This window comes from Canis lupus, chromosome 30 (assembly GCF_011100685.1).
Source record: "Canis lupus familiaris isolate Mischka breed German Shepherd chromosome 30, alternate assembly UU_Cfam_GSD_1.0, whole genome shotgun sequence".
Classification (NCBI taxonomy): domain Eukaryota; kingdom Metazoa; phylum Chordata; class Mammalia; order Carnivora; family Canidae; genus Canis; species Canis lupus.
The window spans coordinates 14,800,929-14,828,480 of NC_049251.1; the positions used below are offsets into that span (position 1 = coordinate 14,800,929).

General features: G+C 38.3%; 1 protein-coding gene across 3 annotated transcripts in view; it reads left to right on the top strand.

The window, feature by feature from the left end:
* SLC12A1 (solute carrier family 12 member 1) overlaps positions 1-27,552 on the top strand; it is an 89,100-nt gene that overhangs the window by 57,227 nt on the left and 4,321 nt on the right. For all 3 annotated transcript variants that reach the window (XM_038580355.1, XM_038580356.1, XM_038580357.1), the window contains exons 19-24: positions 2,498-2,580; positions 13,190-13,333; positions 16,379-16,510; positions 16,749-16,860; positions 18,610-18,696; positions 27,258-27,393. In XM_038580355.1, the coding sequence (XP_038436283.1) occupies positions 2,498-2,580; positions 13,190-13,333; positions 16,379-16,510; positions 16,749-16,860; positions 18,610-18,696; positions 27,258-27,393 (694 nt within the window). The remainder of the gene's footprint in view (positions 1-2,497; positions 2,581-13,189; positions 13,334-16,378; positions 16,511-16,748; positions 16,861-18,609; positions 18,697-27,257; positions 27,394-27,552) is intronic.

The following is a 27,552-nucleotide window of genomic DNA, read 5'->3' on the forward strand; positions in this document are numbered from 1 at the left end:
ATATTTATCATTATCTGGGGGAGGTTTGGGGAACATTACAAAAGCATTCAAGTATTAGTTTGTTGAAAAGAAGTATAAGACAATAATTTTCATTTTCTGAAATTTATATGCATTACTTATGAAACAGAAATTCACTTAAAAATCCTCCTAACATGGAGAACCTGTGTATTAAATGCATTTGCCCAAATTGTGTTCCCCGAAGGTATGAGGTCTGGATGCCACCTACTGTGGCCCCTGCTATGCCTTAAGTTCAGTAGGTTAAGGCTAAAGCAGGTGATCAAGGTCAGAATTTTACCATGCTCAGCAACCAGCATTTTGATATATTTAGAATCATAGTTGCTGACCATCCTTGGAAATAGCTTAGATCTGCTCTCTGCTATCCAGATTCTTCAGTAAAATTTCATCTTTACCACCAGGGGAGGGAAAGGGTGGAGAGAAAAGAAATTTCACCTTCATCTTCCAGAAGAAAAGGGTTGGAGCAAACAGAAAGACATATGTAAACCTTCAGTCATTAAATGTCCTTTAGTTGATACAAAATTATCTGGGGTTGTCTTCCACCCTCCCCACAATTCCAAACATTCTAGAAATCCAAAGGTACCAAAATAATCAAACCCAGTAATAATAGGCCAAGGAGACTTCTGGTTTTTATACCAAATTAATAATTGGTCTTCTCGGTAGTAAAGTTCAATGTTAAGGTGGCTCAAATTTGTACTTGTATAAAACTTAGCTAGCTTAGTAAAGTTAAATGACTTTACTACCACAGCAGTGAGGTCAACATAGAAGGAAGACATACATCCATTTTGTGTTATATTTCCCTTTCTGTTTGGTTTTATTTTGTGACTTAAAGCATGGTATAATTGTTAACATAGGGGTATTGTTACAATAGTATAGTATTTTATCATTTTTCTTTGAGTAAAAGATTTTAAATGTTTATAATATTATTAGATATGGTTTAATTTTAATTAGAATCTGTATTAGTTTTCACTGGCTGCTGTGAAGAATTTACCTCAAACTTAGTGGCTGAAAACAACACAAATTTCATAGGCTAAAGGTCTGAGACTAATTCACTGGGCTAACACTGAGGTGTGGGCTAGGCTATATTCTCTTCTGGAAGCTCTACAAGAGAATCCCTAGCCTTGCCTTTTCTAAATTCTAGAGGCAGCCCACAGCTCATTGCCCATTTCCTCCATCTTCAAAGCTTTTGATGGGTCAAATATTCCTCAGATTACTCTGACCTCTCTTGCTTCCCCAATGCACTTTAAGGAGCCTGGTGATTACACTGGGCCTTCACAGATAATCTAGGTTAATCTCCCCATGTCAAAGTCCTTAATCTAATCACACCTGGGAAGTCCCTTTTGCCATATAAGGTGACATACTCACAGGTCAGGGATTAGAATGTGGACATCTTGGCGGGGTTGGTGGGGGGGGGTGTCTAAAATTATTCTGCCTAATGCAGGATCCAAATATTTCTTGTGGAAAGCATTGTCTAAATTTTATAATTGTAGACAATTGGAAACAAGATTTACCATGAATTTGTTTTGTGGCAACTTTTGCTACAATGAGTCTATGTTGTTTGATGAAGATCACTTACAATTTGAATTTTGCATGGATGTTCATATTACACTGAATTTATTTATATCATTATTTGATAATTCAGGTTCACTTTGGCTATTAGAAACTTGTTTGCCTGTGGTAAGACAATCAAAACTGCATTATTTCTGGTAGAGGGTGACCTCCGATGGGAAGTGTACAAGGCTTCAGATTCATTCGAGACTGAACAAAGCAACCTCCAAGGAGAAAATTTCAAATGAACTCAAAAGTACTGATTGGTTTGCCCCATATTTAGGGGAAAATATTAAGAAAAAATATTCTACAAGAAGAGAAATAAAAGAAAGAGAGACTTTCTTTTCCTTCTAATAATCTAAATCTATTGAATCGAGTGTAGATAAAGCACAACAGCCAACTTCAATGGCACAGGATTGTCATGAGAAAGCATCACTTCAAATGCTCTGCCCAGAGTCAATGGTGAAAGTTCTTTGGAGGATCTGGAGATATTTTTAGCCAGGAACTTGACGTCAGAAATGTTGTAGGATTCTTTCTCAGTAAGTAGGGATTTGGCTAATAATTTCAAAGGGTCTTTGCAACCTGGAAACTCTCTGTTCTAAATATATGCTTACATTAGAAAAGAAACAATTATTTTAAAAGTATGTGACAAACTCTCAATCAAAATTCTAGGTGACAGTATTATTTGAATAAATTGGTTCCAGAGTAAATGTATTAGTTACCTTTTGCCAAAATACATTTTTAAAAGGCAGAAAGGGAGAAAAACAAACTAACAGAAAAGGCATCATCTCTTGGCTGTCTTCTAAGGGAATTTTCACAGTTTAGTTCCATTAAAATCTTAGAATTGAGAATCTTAGAATTTCTTATTAGTAGTACAAAGCCTCAGGATTAAAGGAGTCTTTTAAATTACTAACCACTTTGCCTTTACTTTCAGTGATGCATTTGATTTTGAGATTGGTGTGGTCATAGTCAGAATCAGCCAAGGGTTTGACATCTCTCAGGTTCTTCAAGTGCAAGGTATGTACTTTCTTTATTAACCAACAAATATTTGTTGAGCACCTATTCCACGCCTGGCATTTTTCTAGGTGTATGCTAGAGATACAGCAGTGTACAATACAGATAAAACCCCTAACGATGGAGCTTACATTCTTGTGCTGATCTGAGATGTGTACACTTCCCTGGTGTTTTCTCCATTGCTAACACAAAAGGCCTTTGTCTAAGTAAATAAAAAACAGAATAATCCAGGGCAGTCATAAATTATTCTTCTTATCACAAAACCACAAAGCCAGCATCACTGAAAATGAATATCTTTGGTGAAATAAACTGCTGAATTAATTTCTGCAAGAAGTTTGAGAAAACAAAGATTAATTATTTCCTTGAAAAAACCATGTATTTTTTTTTCAGAGTCTATGATCTGGTTTGCAGCTAACATGGAAATGAGCCTGAATGTATCAGACTGTGTATCACTAATCTAAGTCCAAGGCAGAAACACTAATTCAGATTAGTGATTCTGCTTTTTCCCTATAGAGGATTTAGTATACTTGTTTAGTCCTAAGCGTTTAAATATACTCTCTTACATATGAAATAAAGGACACATCTAAAGAGTCATTGAATTAGGACAGGGCACTAATTTGTGACTTACCTCTTTCTATGAACTTCAAAATAGAGTCCACTGATGACTGACACTAAAACAAAGGGATATTTTTCTAGATGTCTCTTGTGTACCAGGCATGGTGTAAATGAAGTGCTGGGTTAACCAAGCCTAATAAGAGTCTGTATCCTCAAGAGATTCACAGCCTAGAAATGGGTATGGGTGTATTATTCATGTGCTAACAAGTATATTAATAGAGTATAATGGGAAAGAGAGGGGGTCATCATACTCCAAGAAGTCTTTCTGGAGGAAATTACCCTAGAGATGAGTAGAATTAATTAGGCAATGTTGGGTGAGGGAGAAATGAGAGAGTTTGGGGATCAGCATTCCTGGCAAAGAGAAAAGCATCAGCAAAGGTGTGAATACATGAGATTATGGAAGAATGGGGTATATGGGCTACCCAAAACAGATATGTGTTACTGAAATAGAAATTACGAAGCAGACAGTAGTGAAATTTGAGGCGGCTGATACATGATCCTGATTTTAAAAGCCTCATTTGCCATATTAAAAAGTGTGGACATATTCTGCAAACAATGAGGAACAATTGAAGAGATTTTAGTGAGGGGACATGGACTCAAAGGGGACTAGAATGGAAACAGGGAGACAAATCAAAAATTTTTTAAAAAAAAGATTTTTATGATAATCAAAGGCAGAGAAGGCAACAGCCTGAACTAGAACCAGGGATGGAGTGGAAAGGACAACAGTACTTTCAAGCAGTGCTACCTGTGGAAATGAGAAACACAGAGGAAGAGTAGATTTAAATAATCTCCTTTGGGAGTTTCTACCAGAAATACCCCATAGCCAGTTAGACAGTCCTGGTCTTCAAGGAGAAATGTGATCTGGAGATGCAGATTTAGGAGATGCTATAGGCCAAACTATGTCCCCTCAGAATTCTATGGTGAAATCCCAACCTCAGAATGTAGCTGTATTTGGAAGTAAGGTCTTTTAAGAGGTAAGTCAGATAAAATAAGATCACTAGGATGGGCCTTAATCAATATCTTTATCAAAAGAGAAGATTCACTCAGAGGAAAGGGAAAAGACAACCATCTATGTTCCAAGGAGTGGGGCCTCAGAATGAAACCATCCTACCAACACCTTGATCTTGTACTTCTAGTCTCCAGAACTGTGAGAAAATAAATGTCTGTTGTTTAAGTACCCAGTCTGTGGTATGTGTTGTGGCAAGCCGAGTGGATTGATACAGAAAACAACATAGTTAAGATGAAAATTGAAACAGCGACACTGGAAAATATAACCCAAAGAGTGCATGTAGTCAAGAACCCCAAGACACAAGGGATGAGCCCCAAAGAAGGAGCAGGAAAGGAGCATTCAGAAAGGTAAAGGAATTAGGAATCTGTGGTGTCATGGAAGCCATGGGAGCAGAGTGCTCAAAATAAGAATCATCACTATTGTCAAATATAGCAGGAAATTCCAGTAAGGTTGTGAATGAAATGCAATTGACATGGCACAGATAACCTTAGTGAGAATATTATCTATAGAGCTGTGTTGACAGGATCCAGATTACAGTGGGTTGAAGAGAAAATATGAGACAATGAAGCAGAGAATATGGGAGTGGCCCAACACCTTTAGAAGTTTGGATGCAAAGGAGAGTGAGATTGAGAAGATTTATCATAGGAAGACCCATCGACCTTAGAATGGAAGAGAGGGGGATATTTCAGATTGGGGAAATGGGTCCAAGAGAATGTGAGAGATTGAAGGTAGAGGGGGAAAAAAAATAAAGGCAACCCGTGGAGTAAGATTCTGGAGGAACAGGATGAATCAAGGGAAGGGTGTGGATGGAAGAGGCGGCTTGAAAGAGAAAAACTAAAAAATGCTTCATCTTCTAAAATTAGAGCAAGAGAGGTGAGCATTGATTATGAGGTATGTAGATAGGGTGGAGTGGTAGATTGAGGAGGATCATGCACAATGCTCTCAAGTCTCTTTGAGGGTGGAGGAGTCTTGCTGGTTGTCCAGTTTTTGTTTAGTGGTAGTTGGTCATCAGATAGAGGAAGATCTGAATTTTGCAGGATCGGTTCAGTTGAAAGGAAAAGTCTCCAAGGGATCTGAGAGTGCCGGTGCCTGACGGTCCAGATTCTATCTGGCCATGTATGATTACCTCCATCATAACAGCAGGCAGCGTGCGAGGATTAGGCCAACTTCCTGATGCAGCCATTCTGGTGTGTTGGTAAGGGAGAAGGAGAAAGAAGAGGAAACTGGAGATCAAGCATTTACATAGGATAGAGAATCACTATCCAATGTGTATACTCTATGATTATGTATGAATAGCTTTAAAAAATAAAACTGAGAGTTATCCTGTGCAAAACCGTAGCAAAGAGGATACTCTGGTGCCTCAGGCTTCCCTTTTTTTTATGTCCCTATTGTCTTTTATGGACATTTTACATTTACAGATGGATATACTAATTCCCAGTGTTCATGATTAATTCATAGTTCTTTCTAGTAGAACTTAATACATTAGCAGCAACAGCTAGCATTTTTTTAAGTAGGCTCCATGTCCAACGTGAGGCTTGAACTCACAACCCCAGGATCCAGAGTCACATGCTTGAACTCACAACCCCAGGATCCAGAGTCACATGCTCTGTGCCCAGCCAGGCGCTCTTAACCATTTTTGAGCACTTATTGCCATGTATGTACTTAATGTTCACCCATAACACTTGTCATCCCAACTACCCTATGAAGAAGGAAGAATGCACTATCTTTATCCCCATTTTACGGCTAATTTATCCAAGATGCACAAGGCTAGCAACTGGTAGAGGTAAGATTCAGACCCATGTCCATTTGAAACTACTCTTCTATCTTTTAGGAAGGAGATCTAGAGAGGACAATGACTAAGATAAGGAGAACCAATGATGAAACCTGAGATATGGGGATGGAACAATTCCTTTAAAGTGGGGGGGAGGGACTGCCTGTTGTTCATGATAAAATAGACATGATGTTAACAACGATTACAAAAATCTAATATTAAGAGAGCTGTTCTGTTGCTAACTTTCTACATTTTGCTTTAATTTTTTTTTGCCTTTTGTGCTATAGTGTTTTCCCATCTAAAAAATGAGAATACAAAATACAATTTGTATATAGATTACACATTTGCTTTGTACGTTATCTTGATCTCTTCAAGCCGAAAGATGTGATGTAGCTGGAAAATATTGCTCCCACCTTCACTTCTCCATCTGCCAAAAAGCAACCATCAATATAGTCCTGTAAGGTGATACAGCAAGCAAATTTTGTAGTATTTCTGAAAGAATCCTGGCAGTGAACTGCATCCCTTTTTAATTTCCCAAGGGATGTATCCAATTTATATCAACTTTGATGTTTGAAATATTTCTGCTTCTTAGTCAAGAAAGGGAAAAATACAGTTGGATGTTAACAAAATAATTATAAGTACCAATTATCTAGGATAAACAAAAAACAGTATTATACAAATACATGACGAACATGCAGAAAAACAACAGCATAATGATAGAAATTAACTTTACGCCACACTTCTATGCATTGTTTTGAAGTTTATGTAATTTATGACACCACCCTCATATTAGATTTTGAATTGGAAGAAATAAGCTTGTGTTTCATTATATTATACTGTAATATAGGGCTTAATAAGAGCCTGATAAATCTTAAGTATTGCATTACACTATGTTAATGATTATCATCATAGCTTTTCCAACACAGGCACCACAGTGTCATCACAGATTATAATTTAAAGGAAATATTAGCAATTCAGAGTGCCCATATACTGTAGTTAATAAAGCAGTGAATAGAAATCAGCTTTATAGGTAATTTACCAGCTAATGACAATTATTTCTATACTGTGTCACAGGCTTATGTGAGGAGAATAACTTTTGTATATAAATAAGATCGATGCTCATAACATTCTAACTTGTATACCACAGCAACTCTTCCGATACTGATGGCTGATAGTTTCTCGTAATAAATTAATTTATTGCCTGACAACACCAAAAATGCGGTATTTCATATTGTTTGCTTCCCAGGGGTATTTAGCAAGTTTGCCAACTACAACAAAGAGTCCAAATTGTACTGTTAGGAATAAAGTGATGAAACGTGATCCGCAATATATTGCGGTCAAGTGTTCCATGTAAGTACTACACGATTTATGGCCATCTCAGAGCATGGGGATTCTGCTGTGTCTGATGGAGTGGCTTAGCAAAATAAAGACAGATGGCAGTGTAGTAAATAATTACTTGATTGGAAGACGACCACTGCAGGATTGCTTCCTGCCTTCAATTCAACGAGACTTCACCTGGGGTAAGTCACGTTGATTCATGTGAGCATTTACAGCTCTGAGCTGATTGACCCAGGAAAGAATCATAATTTAATAATTAATGAAGAGTAAGGATGCTGTGAAGTGGGAGGGGACACAATTCCTCAGTGAGTTTCCCTGCTAGCTCTTCTGCTGTCAGATAATTGACTGCTCTCCATCTGAGAGATTCAAAGTGAATCGTAATCTGTAGACTCCTGCCTATTTCTAAAAACATCTTTAAAAAAAAAAAAGACGAAGGGGAACTGGCTGGCTCAGTGGTTGAGCATCTGCCTTTGGCTCAGGTCGTGATCCTGGGGTCCTGGGATCAAGTCCCACATCAGGCTCCTTGCAGGGAGCCTCCTTTTCCCTCTGCCTGTGTCTCTGCCTCTCTCTGTGTGTCTCTCATGAATAAATAAATAAAATATTTTTAAAAAAGACAGGAGATAGAATATTTGAAGCAATCTTGACAACTAAATTGAATTTCAAACTGTAGTCACTCCAGTTAGTTACCATACAACCAATTTATAAAACACTTGAAAATGGATAACTACTGTTCAAGGGGTTTTGGCATTTGTATGAAGGCATGGCTCAGGGTCACTCTTTGTTCTTATTATGAGAACTGCTTGGGGAGTGTATCTAAAGAATTGGTTAGAAACCCACTCAACTGGGGCAGCCCTGGTGGCTCAGTGGTTTAGTGCCACCTTCAGCCCAGTGCCTGATCCTGGAGTCCTGGGATCGAGTCCCACATCTAGCTCCCTGCATGGAGCCTGCTTCTCCCTCTGCTTGTGTCTCTGCCTCTCATGAATAAATAAATAAAATATTTAAAAAAAAGAAACCCACTCAACTGAGAGACTATAAAGGTCTAAGCTTTCCCCCCCCCCCCATCATTAGAACCTCACGGATTATCAGGGCACTGAGAGACAGGCAGGCTTTTATTCTCTTTCTCTCTCTCTCTCTCTCTCTCTCTCTCTCTCTCTCTCTCTCTTGCGCGCGCGCGCGCGCGCATTGTGGTTTTGTCAGTTGTGATAGAACTCTAGGCTTCTCTACTATGGAACGTTCAAATTCCCACCTGATGCCCAGATGGTGGATCTTTTCAAGAAAAGGATCCCTTTCCTTGCCTCTCATTCTTCGGCTCAAACCTGCTTGTCCTAACTTCTGTCACATTCCAGCCTGCCTTGAAGCCCAGATTAGGCCCCTATTAGGCCCTCTTTTTATAACTCTGTATACAGCATTAACCCTGCTTCCTTGCAACACAGTACATTATGCATGCTCATCCCTGACAACTATCCTTTTGTTTTCCTTCCTTTCCAGAGATACTTTCAAATATATTGAACTGTGTTGAATAGCATTGACTTGTTCTTTTATTCCAACAGACTCTTCTCGGTGGTAGACTCTAGTAGGGAGGCATGGACACAACTAAGGATGTGAGAAGTCTAAGCATAGGCTTTAAAGTCAGTCAGAACTGGGATCAAATTCCAGCTTGACACTTTTTGTCTGTGTAGCCTTAGTCAGATTATTCATCTTCTCTGTTTCACTTTTCACATTTTCAGATGGAAATAATCATAGCACCTAGCTCACAGATTTGTTGTTTCAGATTAAAGATAGTATAGCTGCACAAAATGTTTGGCATTGTATGTGGCACAAAATAAGCTCTCAATATATGGAGGTGATGAAATATGACATAAGCTACCTCCAAGAATTTGCGGTCTAGAGGGCGTAAAATAAACATGTATCTTAAAACTCTATTCCCTGTCATACAGTTATAGTTAGTGGAATAAAGGTGGAATCAGAGTATCATGGAAATGTAGACATTTCTCCATTTGGGAAATTGGGGGGTGGCTTCTTCAAAAAATGCAGACTGTGTATTTCTTCAATAGGCAGATATTGGCAGTCAGAGCATATCGCTGAGGGAGGATCGTAACGAGGGAGAATGCTAGAATTGGAAGCAGGAGCTTGCATCACCAGCTGTGCAACCTTGAACTGTCTGAGCCTGTTTCCTTCACAGTAAAATGGGGAGAATGCCACTAGCTCTGCCTGCATCCCAGCACTGGAACTGGTAACAAATAAGATACCACATGGAAAGGGCTTTGTGAATTCAGAACATTACAAATGCGATTGTGATGGAATGAGTAATTTTTATTGTCAGCCCCGTGGAAATAAGTTTATATCTATCCATTCATACCCCCTTGGCTCAGCCCCTTGTGGCCAGTGGCACACTTTTGCAAGTCAGCTAGCCAGTACTCTCGAAAGGATTTTGACAAAGTCTATCTACTCTTCTTGACTCATACGTGAGCAGAGGCAAGCAGTACACCCGATAGATCATTCAGAACAGATCATCAAACCGTCACTTCTGCTTAGCACCGAAATTCGAAAAGGATGGACTGCACAGGAGGAGGCCTTAGATCACCTACAAAGTGAATAATTAAGAATTAGCTCTAATAAGAATATGCAAAATCACTGTGCAAGTGATCGGATCACTGTGTGAATGTGAAAACCCAAGATGGCCAGGCAAGCAGATTTTAGCCCCTTAGAACAGACTGTCTCCGTTGGCCTCGGTCTGTTGTCTTTGAGGGGACTGCTGAATCTGACGCATTCAAGTGAGGTCTGGTTTTGTCTCTGGGGCCTGGGATTTTTGTGGTTTGCTCTGTCCAGGATGGGCTGTGTACATACCTTTGAGCAAATAGTTGGAGGAGCTCCCAGTTCACTCAGCCAGCTGTTACAAAGGAGGATTTATCTTTTTTCCTCTCTTGTCCAACCTAGAAGACAAAGAACATGGCAACTAGTGCCTAATCTCAGGGTGTGCTGGAGCCTGCCAAAAAAGTAAAGCAAAAGAAACTTTCCCCGGCGTGGACCTTGCAGTTGCCTCCAAAGAAGCTCACAAATATGCACCTTCCAGACACCTGCAAAGAGGAGGTGACCCCACAGCCTCCCAAACAATAGATAGTAGCGAGGGGGCCATTACCCAGGGCAGGGATGCTGCCAGTGTTGCTGCCCTGGGGCAGTCTGGCACATATATTTTTAGGGTCCTCCCTTGAAAATGACATGTGTGAAGGCCGTAGTTTGGGGAAGGAACTTGGCATTACACCATTTGCCTGAGAGTGCGTGGGTTTGCCCAGTGATGAAGTGTTGGAGGTTAATGGAACAGCTCTGAGATAATAGTAATGAGAAAAAAGCAAAAGGTCTTCAGAGGGGGAAGCATGCAGCATTTGGAGTCAAGCTGACCTCTTTGCATTTGAACCCTGTTATTTACTGGGTGACATCAGACAAATTACTTAACCTTTCTGAGCCTTGGTTTCTTCATCTACAAAATGAGAGTAATAATAGTAACTATCTTGAGTCATTGGGGAAGGAGTAATATGCAGCACAGTCCCTGGCACCCAAAGTGTGCGTGATAAATAGTAACTGCTAAAATAACTCCCAGGCTTCTCAAAATACCCAATATGCTTTGCATGACTGAGCCCATTTCCAGAAGTTGCATAAACACACTGCCTATAGAACACGCTCATTGCTTTGTTCTTTCAGGAGCAACAAAGCACCATGCAGAAAGTGGTGTTTATTTCTTTTTGTGGAGCTGAGAGAGTAGGAAAGGGGAAGGGTTACAATTTTCCATTTCACAGATAGGAAATCAGAGGCATAGGAAAAGTAAATAACTTGCTTAACGTCACGTAAAGCCCACAACAGAGCTGTAATCGGTCACGACCCCCAGTGCAATGCAGCTTGGGTTCACCTTTTGAACGTCAGAGGTAAGCAACTCCTGTCTGAACTTTAATACCATCAGTCTAATTTCTCAGATTTTTCTATAGTTGCTGATCTTGAGAACCTTTGAAGCTTTGGGGAAATCACATGGGTGATTTGACCTTAAATCTCATGCCACTGGCAAAAGATTAATTGCTAAGACCTGGAAAGAGGCCAGACAATTCTGTGTAGCTGAATAACACCACCGTCTAGGGATGTGACTGTCCTGACAGATTTAGTTAGTACATAATTGATAAATCTAGAGTTTGTATAGCTTCGCTTCCCAGATAGATAAGGCAACAGGCTCCAAGGGTTGACATTTACAGAAGCCCTACCAGAGTTGTGTAACACTGAAGCTAGGTTTTCTACTCTGTTCCTCAGAATATTGCTCATTTTCTAAGTGTCTGTTCTCAGTGAGCAAGAAGATGAGGGGATCTGACAAGAGGCCACCTCGCCCACCATTCCTGTAAGCAGGAATGCCCATGATGCTTTAGTGCTGTCCCGGGACTGCTTTTGAAGTCTTATATACCCTGACCCAATGCAGGCTGAGGTCAGAGACAGATGCAAGGCATTACATAACAGTTAGGAATTTTTCGTCACAATCAGAATCCAAAACAGATAAAAGGTAGCCAGATGCAACATCAAAGCTTGGACAGTAGGTCTAAGCCCTGGACAGAAAGCTGCAAGGTTTGCCTCTTATTCCAGACTTGAGTGTTGTGAGACCCTTTCTAGCAGTTTGAAATCTGATAGGCACACAGAAACCTAAGCTTTTCTTTCTTACTCTTGGGTCACTCATTCCAGAAAGTATTTTGCTTATCAGAAGGAATTGTTGGGGTGCCTGGGTGGCTCAGTCAGTTAAGTGTTTAATTCTTGATTTCGGCTCAGGTCATGATCTCAGGGTCGTGAGGACTCTGCACTGGGTGTGAAGCCTGAGTAAGATTCTCTCTCTCTCTCCCTCTGCCCCATCCCTGGCCCCCGCCCAGTGCACACGTGTGCAAACTCATGCTCACTCACTCTCTCTCTCTCTCTCTCTCTAAAAAAAGAATTGTTAGTAGACATGGTTCACTGTAATTTTTATTTGGAGCCCATACAAGGCTTTATAATAAGGTTTGGTTACCTTTCCTTAACTCTTGCCGTCTAGTTTTATGCTGCAATTTAGGAGGCTTTGTCGTGTACCTGATTATACCCGGTATACTTTGGTAATTTTGGCACTTCCACTTGTCAAATACCAGACCCAGTAGTGTAGGTCAGTAAATCAGTGGTGTACAGTGTACAAGATCTTATGTACCGTGGATCTTTTTTGGGTTTTGCCAGATGTGAATGAAGATATCAATACATCGCCTCCCTTACCTTCACACATAAAAACCTAACAACTTCATGTGTTATAACCACACATAGAGCTATTTTCCTGAGCTAGTTATCACTTTCTGAATACAATTTGCTGATGTATATTAGTTTTTAATAATCATTTGGAAAAAATCATATGATGTATAATTTTATTACATAGACACCATTTTTATTTTTTATTTTCTTGTTATTTAAATTTAGTGAACATACAGTGCAGTATCAGTTTCTAGAGTAGAATTCAGTGATTCATCACTTACATACAACACCCAGTGCTCATCACAAGTGCCCTCCTTAATGCCCATCCCCCACCCTCTTCCCTCCATCACCCCTCAGTATGTCCTCTATCATTAAGAGTCACTTATGGTTTGTTTCCTTCTCTCCTTTTTTCCCCCTTCCCATATGCTCATCTGTTTTTTTTCTTAAATTCTACATATGAGTGAGATCATAGGGTATTTGTCTTTCCCTGACTGACTTACTTCATTTAGTATAATACTCTCTAGCTCCATCCAAGTCATTGCAAATGGGACACTTTTTTTATATTAAAATCTTTTATAAGGTCGCTCCTAGAAGCTTTGTCACACTGAGTTAAATAAGTGATTTTTTTTGTCTTCTTTCATTAGATGAATTAGAGAAATTGGAACAGGAGAGGCTGGCTTTGGAAGCTGCTATCAAAGATAACGAATGTGAAGAAGGAAGTGGAGGCATCCGAGGCTTGTTTAAAAAAGCTAGCAAGTTGAACATTACTAAGCCAACTCCTAAGAAAGGTAAGTACTTTTAAAATTCACAAGTAAAGGAGCACCTGAGTGGCTCAGTGGTTGAGTGTCTCCCCTCATGGGATCTTGGTGGTGATCCTGGGGTCCTGGGATCAAGTCTCACATCAGGCTCCCCGCAGGAAGCCTGCTTCTCCCACTGCCTATGTCCCTGCCTCTCTCTTTGTGTCTCTCATAAATAAATAAAATATTTTTAAAAATAAAATAAAATTCACAAGAAATATACAAAAATGAGCCACTGCTTGAGTATCTTAGGGTTTAGAAGTCAGCATCTAAGATGTTGAGGGCAATGAGTTAGAGAAGAACTTAGGAGATGCTTCTTTCCAGACAGTAGTATAGATTAAATGTGCATGTTATTTATCAGTAACAGTAAGCTCTTTGCACCATCTTATTGTAAAAACTTAAGTATAAAATAACAGTATTTGGTTTGGGAGTCCTATAGTGCTTACAGAGATTTGAGTGCCATAAAATAGATATTTCTTAATTAAGATCTAAAGGGGATAGGAATTTTAGAACCAATGCCCATGTGGACTTATCTACACACACACACACACACACACACACACACACACACACATACACCCCTTGCAGACATTTCAGGAGACTGAAAGGTAACCAGTACAATTAAATGAGGGATCCATTTAGAACCCTAATTTCGAAAAAGCATCTGTCTTTAACACAAATCAGAATTCTGGCCTTGCAACTTTCTTGATACTGATTACCTGTAGATTTCAGCTGAGTGGCACACTTACCTCTGAACGTCCAGTATACACCCCAGGAATAGAAGACCACAGACTGAGAGCTTTTTGTACAACTTTTAAACAGGTGATCTGAGTTTTTTGAAAACTGAAAATTGCTTCCTTCTCAGAAACACTGCAGGTTGAGTTTAATGAGGTCCATGGCGACCTCTGCTGGTAGAAAATTAGAATGTTAACATACACAATCCTATACTTCCTGAAGTCACTTGGTGTGAGCCCCAGAAAAGATCATTTCTCTGGGAGAGTTTTTGAGTCAAATAGCAAGATCCAGATTGAAACTTAGCAGGCTTCCAGTCTAGTCTGACAAGCTCCAACCTTTTAAAGACGTCCTTCAATGAGGCTCTCTAATACCCCAGGAGAGGTTTGGTTCTCTTTGCTTGTTTTCCTACTGTCACCCAAGGACAAAGTTTCACCTGTAATATAATATTTTTTATATATTTACATAGAATAACATGAAATATAAACATTGCCCTCACTCAAATACTAAAATACCCTTGGGTTCCTGGAATATTTGATGGGCTGTAGGAAAGCCTATTAAGTATTGCATACCTTAACATGACATTGTCTAGGAAAATGATGTGTTTGAATCTCAAGCTGGAGGTACATCGGGACCTTCGGGGTGTAAATATTAGAATAAGACCATCTGGATGCTAACAGTCTTCTTTCCTTTTCAATTATTTGGTTTATTCATGAGAAATGTTAACTATTCATTGAATCCGCTCTGCCATTCAATCATTCAATGTTAGTTACAGTTGGGAAAAGCAATGGAAAATTCAGAAGTCATAGCCCAATACTGGGTTCTTTGGCTGATGGAGGAGAAGGAAAGCATCAATGTTCTTATTAATGAAAAGGGACTTATTATTTCTTCTAGAAGCCTGTTTCTGCATCACAGATCTTTTGGCAAAAATACATCCTCCGAAAGTCAGCATGTCTCATTGCTCAGAAAAGCAAAATAATGTTAGGTTTTCTTTCCAACACCTCAAATTTCAAACACAGCTCTAAAGTAGGCTCCTTCACAGCTCTGGGCTTTCACTGGTTGACAACTCTTTTTGAGTTCTAGATCAGGACAAGCCCTACCTCCAGGCACTAATACAGGAGTCCTCGGGATGCTTTGATTTGCATGTAAGTGGGGGCAGAGTTTGGTCCATTTTGTCAAGATATTTACTTTCTCCCTCAGCAGTCCTAGGGAGATAGAAGCCATGTAAGATAATTGCTTTGGAACTGACAGGCCCTAAACATGGAAGCGGCAAAAGACGGAACAAAGCATCTTCAGAACCCCTCAGATCAGAGAGGAAGCTCTGAAGCAGCTGTCAGCCCTACTCTAAGCACTTTGCTGACACCATCCCTTTGAAACAGAGCAATGAAGTCACAACTTTAAAAGATGTGGAAATGAGAAATAATATATATGGTGTAGCAACAAAAATCTCTACTGGCAAATAAGAACCAGAGTCCTGCTCAAACACTGGCCTAGTTCCCTGGTATACTTTCACTATATCCTTGAGAGGGTGGAAAGTGCAGTAAAAAAATTTAAAAAAAAATAAAAATAAAATTTGAAGAACTTTCTGTACATCCTTATCTCTACCTCAAGTAAAGGAATTTTGTCTTTCTGTATTTCCTGGCTTGTTCATCTCATTCATTGAGATTCAAATAGCTCAGTGGCTTTCTCTTTGCTTCACAAGTCTCCTTGGAAACAGAAAAGCATCAAGCCAGGCTGATATTAGGACCTAAGGGGCATAGAATCAAGATGCATTTGGTCCCTAGCCAACTTTATAATCCAGACATTCATGGAATTTACACCCATTGCACTCAAATGAATGCTCTAATGAAGAAATAATTCTGCTTCTATTGCTTATCTCTAGAAAACCAATCACCACATCTTCTACTTTCAAGTAAATTTGAAAATACAATTAAGTTGTTATATCTGAAATTTTGGAAAATGGTGATATTTTAGCTATTGTATCAGATAATTTAGCATTGTTACCTGCCTAAATAATAATTCTACCCTGAGATTACTAGAGACCTGAAAATAATCTACTGCTTTATTATAAAAAACTGTAATCATGAAACCAGTATCAAATTTTTTTGAACTTTTGAAGGTGACCTAAATTACTGTGGGACTTGACCTTTATCTCTTCTTTTCAGAGCTCACTGTTTACCAGTAAGTATAAAAAAATACAGATCCATGACCCGTCCTCTATTTCCCTGAATAGATTTATTGGCAAGTTATTTTGTTTCTTTCTTCAAAATACAAATGTGTATACTACTTTTTCTTTCATTACAGATAGCAGCATGAACACCATCCAATCAATGCATGTGGGGGAGTTCAACCAGAAATTGGTGGAAGCCAGCACCCAATTTAAAAAGAAGCAAGGAAAAGGCACAATTGATGTGTGGTGGTTATTTGATGATGGAGGTAAAAACAATTCCAGAATATACACTAGGGAGCAGAAGTACTATGTTGATCAATTTAACAAACAGCACGGGAAGGTATATAAACACAGTATCAGTTAAAGAATAATATTTCTGTGTTTTCCAAAGATTTTAAATTATTTAGGAGCAATGAATGTGGGAATGAATAAAGATGTAAAGCTATTCATTTCCTCTTTGTGAGATATACTCATTCCTTCTGTCATAATTTACTCTTTCTTTAGGGTTAACACTCCTTATCCCCTATATCTTGACTCTCAGAAAAAAATGGAAAGACTGTAAATTAAGAATCTATGTTGGAGGGAAAATCAATCGCATTGAAGAAGAAAAAATTGCGTAAGTAACTCATCACTCTGTGTTAGAACACTTTGGATGTCTGTTGCTTTAAGTGTTTCTGAGACACGAGATTTAAAGACAAAGCCATAGTGATAGGCCTTGTGTTTAGTTGTTTTTTTTTGGTCATTAAATTATCTGCATAATTCTTGTAATCACTCTCTTTATGTCCCTTGATCCCCTGCCACAAATGCTTTCAAAAAGGAGTTTGACACAGAAGCCTCATCTCAAGTCTTGAATGAGACTATCATTGTCTTGTATAATGTTTGCTTTGCTTTGACTAGTGACTGTATCCAAGAAAGGAAAAGCCCAAAGGAATCTGTGTCCAGTAGCTTCTTTGGGGCAGGTGGAACCTGTTAATTTGTGGTGGTTACTCCAGCAGAGCACCCTAAAATAGAACTGAGAGACCGAACCTGGTCCTAGTCCCAGCCCTGCCCCCAATGAGCTGCAGGACCTTGCAACAACAGTCAGGGCACAGATCTAGGCCCCCTGTTTCTCATCTGTGGCTTGAAAGAGTTCAAATGGATGACTATTGAAAACTCTTTTAATTAAAAAATTCAAATCAGTCCCCAGAGTGATCTTTGGGAACTAAATTTGCATCTTTGTCATCGATTTAAGTGTGGAGAGCCTGATATGTAGCTGTGGAAGCAGCAAGCATGTTGAGAATGTGGTGCATCCAAACGTCTCTGGTGGAAATCTGGAGAGAGACCTCCAGCAGCCCTCATGGCAAGCCTAAGTCCTGAGCCCTTCCAAAAGTTACAAAATAATGGCAGACATTTATTCAGTAATTTGTCATATTTTCTCCCCCATCTGGAAGGATAATATATATTAAATATATTATACATGCTTAAATATAAAATTTTATTATATATATTATATGATTAATATATTTCATTCCTCTTAAAGAGAGTCATATTATAATGAAAACTAACATGATGGCTATAATAATTTGTATTTTCTTAAGGCCTCCAGTAACTTACTGGGGGCAAGTGATGAAATTTAAAGATGGCTGGTGGATTAGATGATAGCATGGCATCAGCGTTAAATTTCCTGATTTCAAAGACTGTACTTTGTTTGCATAAAAGAATGTTGTTATTCTTAGAAAATACTGAAATATTTATAGATAAAGGAGCCTAAGAGCAGTAGCTTACTTTAGATGGAAGCTAGGCAGGTGGGTAGGTGAGCAGAAAGCAAGAAGAAAAGGAAAGAAAGCTGTAGATAGACAGCTGTAGCTTTATATAAAGAGAAAAAGTGTTAAATCAAATGGGGCAAGATATAAACAATTGGCAAGATCTGGGATTTTTTTGTGTATGCTGTCCTTGCAGCTTTTCTGTAACTTTGAAATTGTATCAAAAATTTCAGTTGCCAGGGGAAGAACCGCCAATATATAATAATATATCATAATTATTAGTCTGTCAGTACATTGTTAGTAACTCTAAAAATTATCAGCAAGATGATAGTCAATAATATTAAATTTGTCCTCTTTTTTCCCAAATGATAAGGAAGTATGTACAGCTCTATGTTATCTTACCTGAAATGCGAATGCAGAGTTGGGTTGGCTCTTCCTAGGATCTGCACCTACAAGAATTTGTCTTTGCCATCAGTGGAATAGCTTGGTCGCATTTAATATACTGTGATGGAAATCAAACACTAAGCAGAGCCTTTGAACATGAAGCTGAAATAAGCTGTGAACTCTTTGCTTGAAAATAGTAGCCTATGCAATGATGAAGTATTTCTCTCTTATATTTCCAGAATGGCTTCCCTTCTGAGCAAATTTAGGATAAAATTTGCAGATATCCATATCATTGGTGACATCAACATTAAACCAAACAAAGAGAGGTATGAAACATTTAACAAGATCTGTTGTTTACTGCTGGTACTGTCTCATTTTCTTTTGTGTTGATTATTGAAGGCTAAAAATGTTGTCTATCAACTGCAGTGACCTCCTAATAAGATATAATTAAAAGGGACTTACTTCAGATAACCATGCAGAGCTATCAAATAAATTATAATCGGAGGAAAAGGTTTTATGGTCAACTTGAGCTTGAGAGAGAGACTTGCTGAAACACAGATTAGTTCGCATTTTAGAATTGCCCTTCATGTTCTTGGTTTCTTTGGTGGCAAGAGTAGCAGGAAGCACAAGCTCAGCCAATTCTGGACTGAGCTGTCAGGGCAAGGTCTCATTATTTAAAATTACTGGTCGGGTACCTGGGTGGCATAGTCAGTTAAGCATCCCCTCTTAATTTCAGCTCAAGTCGTGATCTCAGGGTCTTGAGATGGAGCCGGGCCTCAGGCTCTGCGCTCACTCAGTGAGGAGTCTGCTTGAGATTCATTCCCCTCGCCCCGGTCCCTCCCTTCTCTCTAAAATAAATAAATCTTTTTAAAAAATTCTTTTTAAGTTACTGGTGGTACATCTTGGATGGGGAGCTCTGACAGAGAAGAGAGAAACAGCTTGAGTTTTCCTTGCACAATGACAGGGCCAACCCTCCACAGCTATTTTCACTTTTAGGTACTAAGGGCCACGCCTTAGAGCTATGAAATTTTGGGAGTCCTCTAAAACTATCTGAAACCTGGCAAGGAAATGTCTTGGTTCCAAATTTTTAAAATGCCGAAATTGAAATAATTGTCTAAATGTCTTCAAACTGTGGCATAATTTTAACCCTAATTAATTATTAGATTTGCCAAGTCCATGGTATTTGAAAACAGCTTGTAGGCTAGATCCTCACAGGAATTCCCAGACGTGCAAGAAGAGTGTCTGGAAATTATAGCTGATGTTAAACAAACTACTTTGAGTGATAATTTACCAATTATAATATTTTTCAATTGTTTACAGTCCAAAATCATATTTACTGTTGCATCTGCATACGACTTAATACATTTGATTTGGTGTGGAGTGGGGCGTTCAAGGTTGAGAGTACAAAAGGGACACAAAGATCTTAGTAGAGCTTAGGTTCTTAGTGGCCCATTGGACGTCTTCTTATTTCTGTTTACCATCATTTCTCCTTCCTCTTGCAGTTCTTGATGGGTTGCAATTCCACACTCAAATCTTATTATTCTTCCCTTCTTTTGATTCACTGTTATCCTATATGAACTAAATATCTACCAGAAAAGCATCCAGATTTAAGATGCAACCTTAGGAACTACATTACCTTGAACTTCATGTCATCTGTGGGTATTCATGATGCCTCCAAGGCTGCGGGTCAGTTCAAATGGCTTTACAAAACATCCTAATTGTGATAAAACTATAATCAACAGAGTTCACCCTGGTTATGATTATGCAATATTTCCTCACATCATATAAACCACTAATGCCTTCTATTCCTATATTTCTACAGTTTTAAATACTTAAAATTAAGATGCAGTTAATAATACCTCTTAGTAAATGTAATTAACATTCTGATATGAACTGGGTTGTCATGTAGTAATCTCTGGTAGCCTTCCACATTTCATTTGAAGAATTTTAATTCCTAAGTCATTGGAATTGGCAATGATGTGATCAAACAGGCTCTTCTTACGTCTCTAATTGGTGGAAATGCATTCTATTTCATAACACAGCAGGTACAATGATTTCCTAGCATGTGCCACTTCGCAACAGGCCAGAGCCTGCCAGAGCTCTGTAAGCATAGGGCTATTTACTGTTGTCTGGAGGGTAGTCGTGGTGTCCCCTAATCACTTCAGTTTTTCTATTAGCACTGGCTCAATGCTGGGCACAAATTAGTCATCTACTCCTTGTAGTCAAATTCTTCTTGCTGTTATTTGTCTTAACAGCAACTAAGGACTGTCTATGCTTGCTGATTAATTTTGTTCCTATATCCTTTGCCTCTTTACTGATCAATCTGATTTTCTCAAGTTTCTTTCCCTTTCTTTCATGCTAGTCTCTGCCATGCTGCCACAGTTACTCCCTGCATGCCTATCCTATCTGTCCTATCACCAAGGATGTCAATGTACCTCTTCCATTAATGCTTTTCCATTGTTTGAGTGCCCATCAATTTATTTTACTAACCCTGAACTTTGTGCTCTTTTCATTTTTAAAAATATTTTACTTATTTATTCATGAAAAACACACAGAGAGAGGCAGAGACATAAGCAGAGGAAGAAGCAGACACCTCTCTGTGGGGAGCCTGATGCAGAACTCAAACCCAGGACTCCAGGATCACGACCTGAGCCAAAGGCAGACCCTCAACCTCTGAGTTATAACAGATGCCCTTGTTATTCTTTTTTCAGGCCGTAAATATTATGGAGAGTAGTAAAAAATGAAGGACCAGGCATTTTTGTTCTTGTACTGGTGTCTAAATTTAATTTTAGACACCATTTTAATTTGTGTTTCTTAAATATCCTTATCATCCTGCAATGAATGCAGAAATCTATTTCCCTTTCTCAGGAAAAACAAAATGAATTAGATTTCACAATTTGGGGGATATTTTTCTCTGATAGTTCAAGGTCTTGAGGAAAATTTCCAAAAAAAAACCAAAACAAAACCTATTTTTACTGCAATAAAAGAATCTTTGCAGCTAATGTACCCTGGTGTGAAGAAAAAATACCACCAAGGAAAGGGGTGCTGGAAGAGTCATTCTCCTCTCTTCAGCCTTCCACTGTAACTGATACCATATTGCTTTGTCAAACAGTCACATATCTGGCATTGGCAATGATATTCAAATATATAAAAGCAATCCTACTTTAAAACAGAGAATGATCAGTTGGTAAATCTCACAGATGGCCATTGGTAGTACATCTGGTACCTTTGTGATAATTTTTTATTAAGCTTTTAATCTTAATTCCAGTATAGTTAACTATGTTATATTATTTATATTAGCTTCAGGTGTACAATAGAGCGATTCAACAATTCTGTGTATTACTCAGTGCTCATCATGATAAGTGTACTCTTAATCCCCTTCGCCTATTTCACCATCCTCCCACCTATCTCCCCTCTAGTAACCGTCTATTTTCTATAGTTAAGAGTCTGTTTTTTTGGTTTGTCTTTTTATTCCTTTGTTCAATTGTTTGTTTCATAATTCCACATATAAGTGAAATTACGTGGTATTTGTCTTCCTCACACTAGCTTATTTCACTTAGCATTATAATCTCCATTTCCATCCATGTTGCTGCAAATGACAAGATTTCATTCTTTTTTATGACTGAGTAATATAATGGGGGATGCAAATATCCTTTCAAGTTAGTGTTTTTGTATTCTTCGGGTGAATACCCAGTACTACAATAACTAGATCATAGGGTAGCTCTATTTTAAATTTTTGAGGAACCTCTGTACTATTTTCCAGAGTAGCAGCACCAGTTTGCATTCCTACTAACAGTTCATGATGGTTCCATTTTCTCCACATCCTGTTTCTTTTCTTTTTTTTTTTTTTTTTATTTTAACCATTCTGAAAGGTGTAAAGTAATATCTCAATGTAGTTTTGATTTGCATTTCCCTGGTGATGAGTGATGTTGAGCATCTTTTCACTGGTCTGTTGGCCATCTGTATGTCTTCTTTGGTGAAATGTCTGTTCATGTCTTTTGCCCATTTTTAATTGGATTATTTGTTTGGGGATGTTAAGTTGTGTAAGTTCTTTATATATTTTTGGATTCTAACCCTTTATTAGATATGTAATTTGCAAATATCTTCCCCCTATCAGTGGATTCCATTTTAGTTTTTCTGATTGTTTCCTTCACTGTGCACAAGGTTTTTATTTTGATGTAGTCCCAATAATCTATTTTTGCTTCTATCTCCCTTGCCTCATGAGACATACCTAGAAAAAAGGTTGCTATGGTGAATGTCAGAGAAATTACTGCCTGTGCTCTCTTTTAGGATTTTTGTGGTTTCAGATCTCACATTTAGGTCTTTAATCCATTTTGAGTTTATTTTTTGTGTATGGTGTAAGAAAGTGGTCCAGCTTTATTCTTTTGCACGTAGCTGTCTAGTTTTCCTAACACCATTTGTTGAAGAGACTGTCTTTTTCCCATTGCATATTCTTGTCTCCTTTGTTGAAGATTAATTGACCATATAATTATGGGTTTATTTCTGGGCTTTCTGTCCTGTTCCATTGATCCATGTGTCTATTTTTGTGCCAGTACCATACTGTTTTGATTACTACAGTTTTGTAGTATAACTTGAAGTCTAGAATGGTGATATTTCAATCTTTGGTTTTTCTTTTTCAAGATTATTTTGGCTATTTTGTGGTTCCATACAAATATTACGATTATTTGTCCTAGCTGTGAAAAATGCTGTTGGTAGTTTTATAGGGATTGCATTAAATCTGTAGGTTGCTATAAGTAGTATAGACATTTTACCAATACTTGTCCAAGTTATGAGCATGAAATAACTTTCCATTTGTTTGTGTCATCTTCAATTTCTTCTATTAGTGTTTTATACTTTCAAGTACAGGTGTTTCACCTCCTTGGTTGTGTTCATTCCCAGATATTTTATTATTTTTGGTGTAATTATGAAAGGGATTGCTTTCTTAATTTCTCTTTCTGTTATTTCCTAATTGTAGAAATGTAATGGATTTCTGTACATTGGTTTTATATCCTGTGACTTTACTGAATTCAGTTATCAGTCTAATAGTTTTTTTTGTGGAATTTTTAGGCTTTTTGATATGTAGTAGCATGTCAGCTGCAAATAGTATAAGGAATACTTCTTCCTTATCAATTTGAATGCTTTATGTTTCTTTTTCTTGTTTGATTGCTATGGCTAGACTTCCAGTACTATGTTGAATAAAAGTGGTGAGAGTGGACATCCTTGTCTTGTTCCTGATCTTACAGGGAATGCTATCAATTTTCCACAATTGATTATAATGAGCTGTGGGTTTTTCATATATGGCCTTTATTATGTTGAGTTATGTTCCCTCTAAACCTACTTTTGTTGAGGCCTTTGGATCATTTTTAAAAGGCAACTCCTCTGAATTCAATTAGAGAAAGAAGAATCTTCCTCTGAGCTGATCCAGGCCCTGTCCAAGGGCCTAACACTTATTAGAGTGCCAGCTCTATTTCAGCTCTCTTGGCCAGGAAGCCCCTACCTACCATTAATAATTATCTCCCCAACACTGCTTTTTCTTGGTCATCATGTGACATACAATGTCAAAAATAGTTTGAGAATGATTTCCATGTTGGAGGCTAATGTTAAATGTACCTAGATTGACTCTAATAAATCCTTTGACTACTCATAAAACATCAGTATTATGGAGATATTTTATCATAGAAACATTATAAATATGGCTGGGCAAGGGTGAAAGGGAGTACAAAAGCAAAGTTAATGAGAAAATAATTGAGCCTGGAGAAACTGAAAATCTCCTGTGGTTAAATTTTATTTTTTATTGAATGTACTGATTTAAAAGTCATAGGCCAAAAAAGCAACAATCTTTACATAGAAATTAAAGAGAAAGTAGAAGCAATTAACTGGATACTTTAAAGATACTAGAGTCGTGGGGTGCCTGGGTGGCCCATTCTGTTAAGCAGTTAAACAGTTAAGCAGCTGACTCTTGGTTTTGACTCCGGTCATGATCTCAGGGTCATGAGATCCAGCCCTGTGTGGGGCTCTGCGCTCAGTGGGAATCGGCCTATCCCTCTCCCTCCTTCTCTGCCCCTCTCCCCATGTTCTCTCTCAAATAAATAAAATCTTTAAAAAAAAGATACTAGAGTGGTCACATAACAACTAGCCTATTAATTTGAGAAAAATCTTATATGAACTTAGGGGGAAATTTTTTTTTACAATTAACAAATTTTTATACTTTGGTGTCATGAAGAACAAGGATGAAGAAGGCAGGGCAGGTGTAAATTAGTTTTTTAAATTGAACTAATGGTCATTTACATTCAATGGCATGTAAAACTTGGCCTATTCTGGAGTCAATTAAAAAAATTTTTATAGGGATACCTGGGTGGTTCAGTGGTTGAGTATGTGCCTTTGGCTCAGGTGGTGATCCTGGGATCCTGGGATCAGTCCCACATCAGGCTCACCACAGGGAGCCTGCTTCTCCCTCTGCCTATGTCTCTGCCTCTCTTTCTGTGTCTCTCATGAATAAATAAACTCTTTGGAAATTTTTATATAAAAAATCAGATTTCATAAGAATCAGAATAAAAATCTTGAGCCACCTTTGCATCATCTAGCTAGGAGAATGGAAAATGGCCAGCTCAGGAATAAACCTTAGGAGGAAGAAGTCAAGATGAACATAGACAAAGAACAGTAAGAGTTGAGAGAAAATAAATGGGCAAATACAGTTCCATTATAACCCATTATGTCACTCAGCATGTTTTGATGCAAATAAAAAGTGACTTAAATGATGCAAATTATTGGTAAACATAACTGAAAAATCCAATTATGTTTTGGCTTTCAGGCAAAGCTTGATCTAGAAGGTTAATTTTGTAATCAAGGACTAATTCTCTTCCATTATCTTTACTCGACCTTCCATTATGAAAGCATCAATCAAAATTGATTTTGTTCATAAAAACAAGATGACAGCCAGTAGCAACCAGGACTACATACTTGCTCATTTATGTTCAGTGGGACAGAAAGCTTGTCTCTTCTTTAGTCATTGAACTCACATCATGGGCTCCATTGCACCTACCTAAGCCACTAAGCCATTTTACTTGGTCAGTGAAATGCTAGGTGCCCTTTGGTCAAGTTTGCCTGAGATATGTGCCTACCCTGGCCAAAGAGCTCTGGCAGATGGAATAGAATTGTGCTGATTAGCTTATGCTGGGGATGGAGTCACTCTCACCCAAACTGCATTGGGGAGGATAGTATGGATGCCAAGGAGACAACAAGCAACATGCACTCCACTTCCTTTCTTAGGAAACTGTTTTCAAACTGGTTTTTCTAATAAGCACCTGGGCTGAGATGCAAATAAAACTTTTATCTTGATCAAAATAAGTATATAGAGAGCTTAAACAGAGAGCCTCTCAACTGCTAACCTAAGTCCTATAACTGTATAACCAAGACACCTTGGTTTTATAGGGCACTATACACTTTTCAGAGCACTGTCACCCAAATCATCATCTAACCATGACACCAATCTTCAGGCCAGCTCTCAGCAGCCACCATTATCTCCTTTTATAGGCGAGGTTATCCAGGTCCAGGAGGACAATGGAAGTGTGGGAGTGAGAACCCAGGTTCTTCTTTCCTAGGCTGGCACCTTTCCATTGCACAAATTACAGCCAAGGGTCTCTGAAGGCATGGCACTGTTGGAAGGAATAGCAAATAAAAGTATCATGTAGTTGAAAGAATAGGGCATATCAGTCATTCCCCATTGTTGTCTATTCTAAATAAACCAAAGTGTCAGAAATCTACTACATTCATTATCTCTTCAATCCCTTAATAAAGGCACTGGCAGGTTCTCCTTTATAATCTCTGCACTTTGATCTGCAAATTCAAAATCAGGGCAACCGATCATTGAACTCATATTTTAATTCCTTAACCCAGCAGCACATTGATTCTAGTTACCTCTCATTCCAAAGTTACTAAATTATAAGCTATATTATATAAAATCAAAAGATATTGTATTATTTGGCATCATCTTACAGTAGCACACTGAAGACAACCATTCTCATAAATTGTAAGCTTTGTTTTGTACTACTGTTTAAAAAAATCTGAGATTCTTACAAAAGACAAGAATGAGATTTTCTGGCACTCTTTAAAATGTTCCACAGCTGTGAGATACTGCTATTAGTTTTCCACTCAATGATTTCTTCTTAATTGCTCTAAAATGGCCTCAGATTTTTAGACATAAAAATATTATTGATTTTTGTTCATTCCTCTAACATGCACCTGAAAAATAGTCATTTAAACATCTCAGACAGCAACAGTAGACATGAGAAGGACAAAAGCTGCGTTATTTGCTGCAAACATCCAAATTGCTCTATAACCATTAAATTTGCTATTCTTCTAGCTGCCCATCCACCGCCCCCTGCCGGCAGGGAAAGGGCCCTTTGGACTAAAAGGAGAGAGAAAGCCCAGCCAAATCCTATCCCAAGTAACCTAGTTCATCTCCCACATTAATTCATGAATGTCTCCTAGACAGTCTGTACAATGAGCAGATGGAAACTCATTTAAGCAGATGGAAACTTATTTATGAGCTAAAGTGTTTACATTACAATGGTGTCTTTGACTATACTGTGTAGAAAATGTATTTGCAGAATAATTACTATCTATGTGTTGATGCGTTTTTATTGAGGGTCTATTGCGCAGTAGGCTAACAGGGCTTCAAACATGTTAAGGCCTTTCCTTAGGTAGGGAGGCAGTACTATATCCATGGCTTTACTCACAGTAATTCCCCTGCAAAGATAATTCTTAAAAGATTTGCATGACATTCAGGTCTGATTCTGCAGCCAGCAGAGCCAGTCATACCTGGAGTATCTGTGAAATAATGAGTTAGTTTCCCACTGTGAGCCCTCCTTTATAATTCCAATTTCAGCTGGAAAGTCTTTGAAGAGATGATTGAACCATATCGTCTCCATGAAAGCTGCAAAGATTTAACAACTGCTGAGAAATTAAAGAGAGAAACCCCATGGAAAATTACAGATGCAGAACTGGAAGCAGTCAAGGAAAAGGTAAGGACTTGTCTTCCTTAATTTTTACTTTACTGTCTAACTAGCTGAAAAAGAAAACAGTGGTTGATTTAAAGATCAAGAAGTAACGATGTATCTGTTATAGAATTTCATTATTCCAGATCCAGGGTTTCTGCATTTTTCAAGTCCTTTTCAATCATA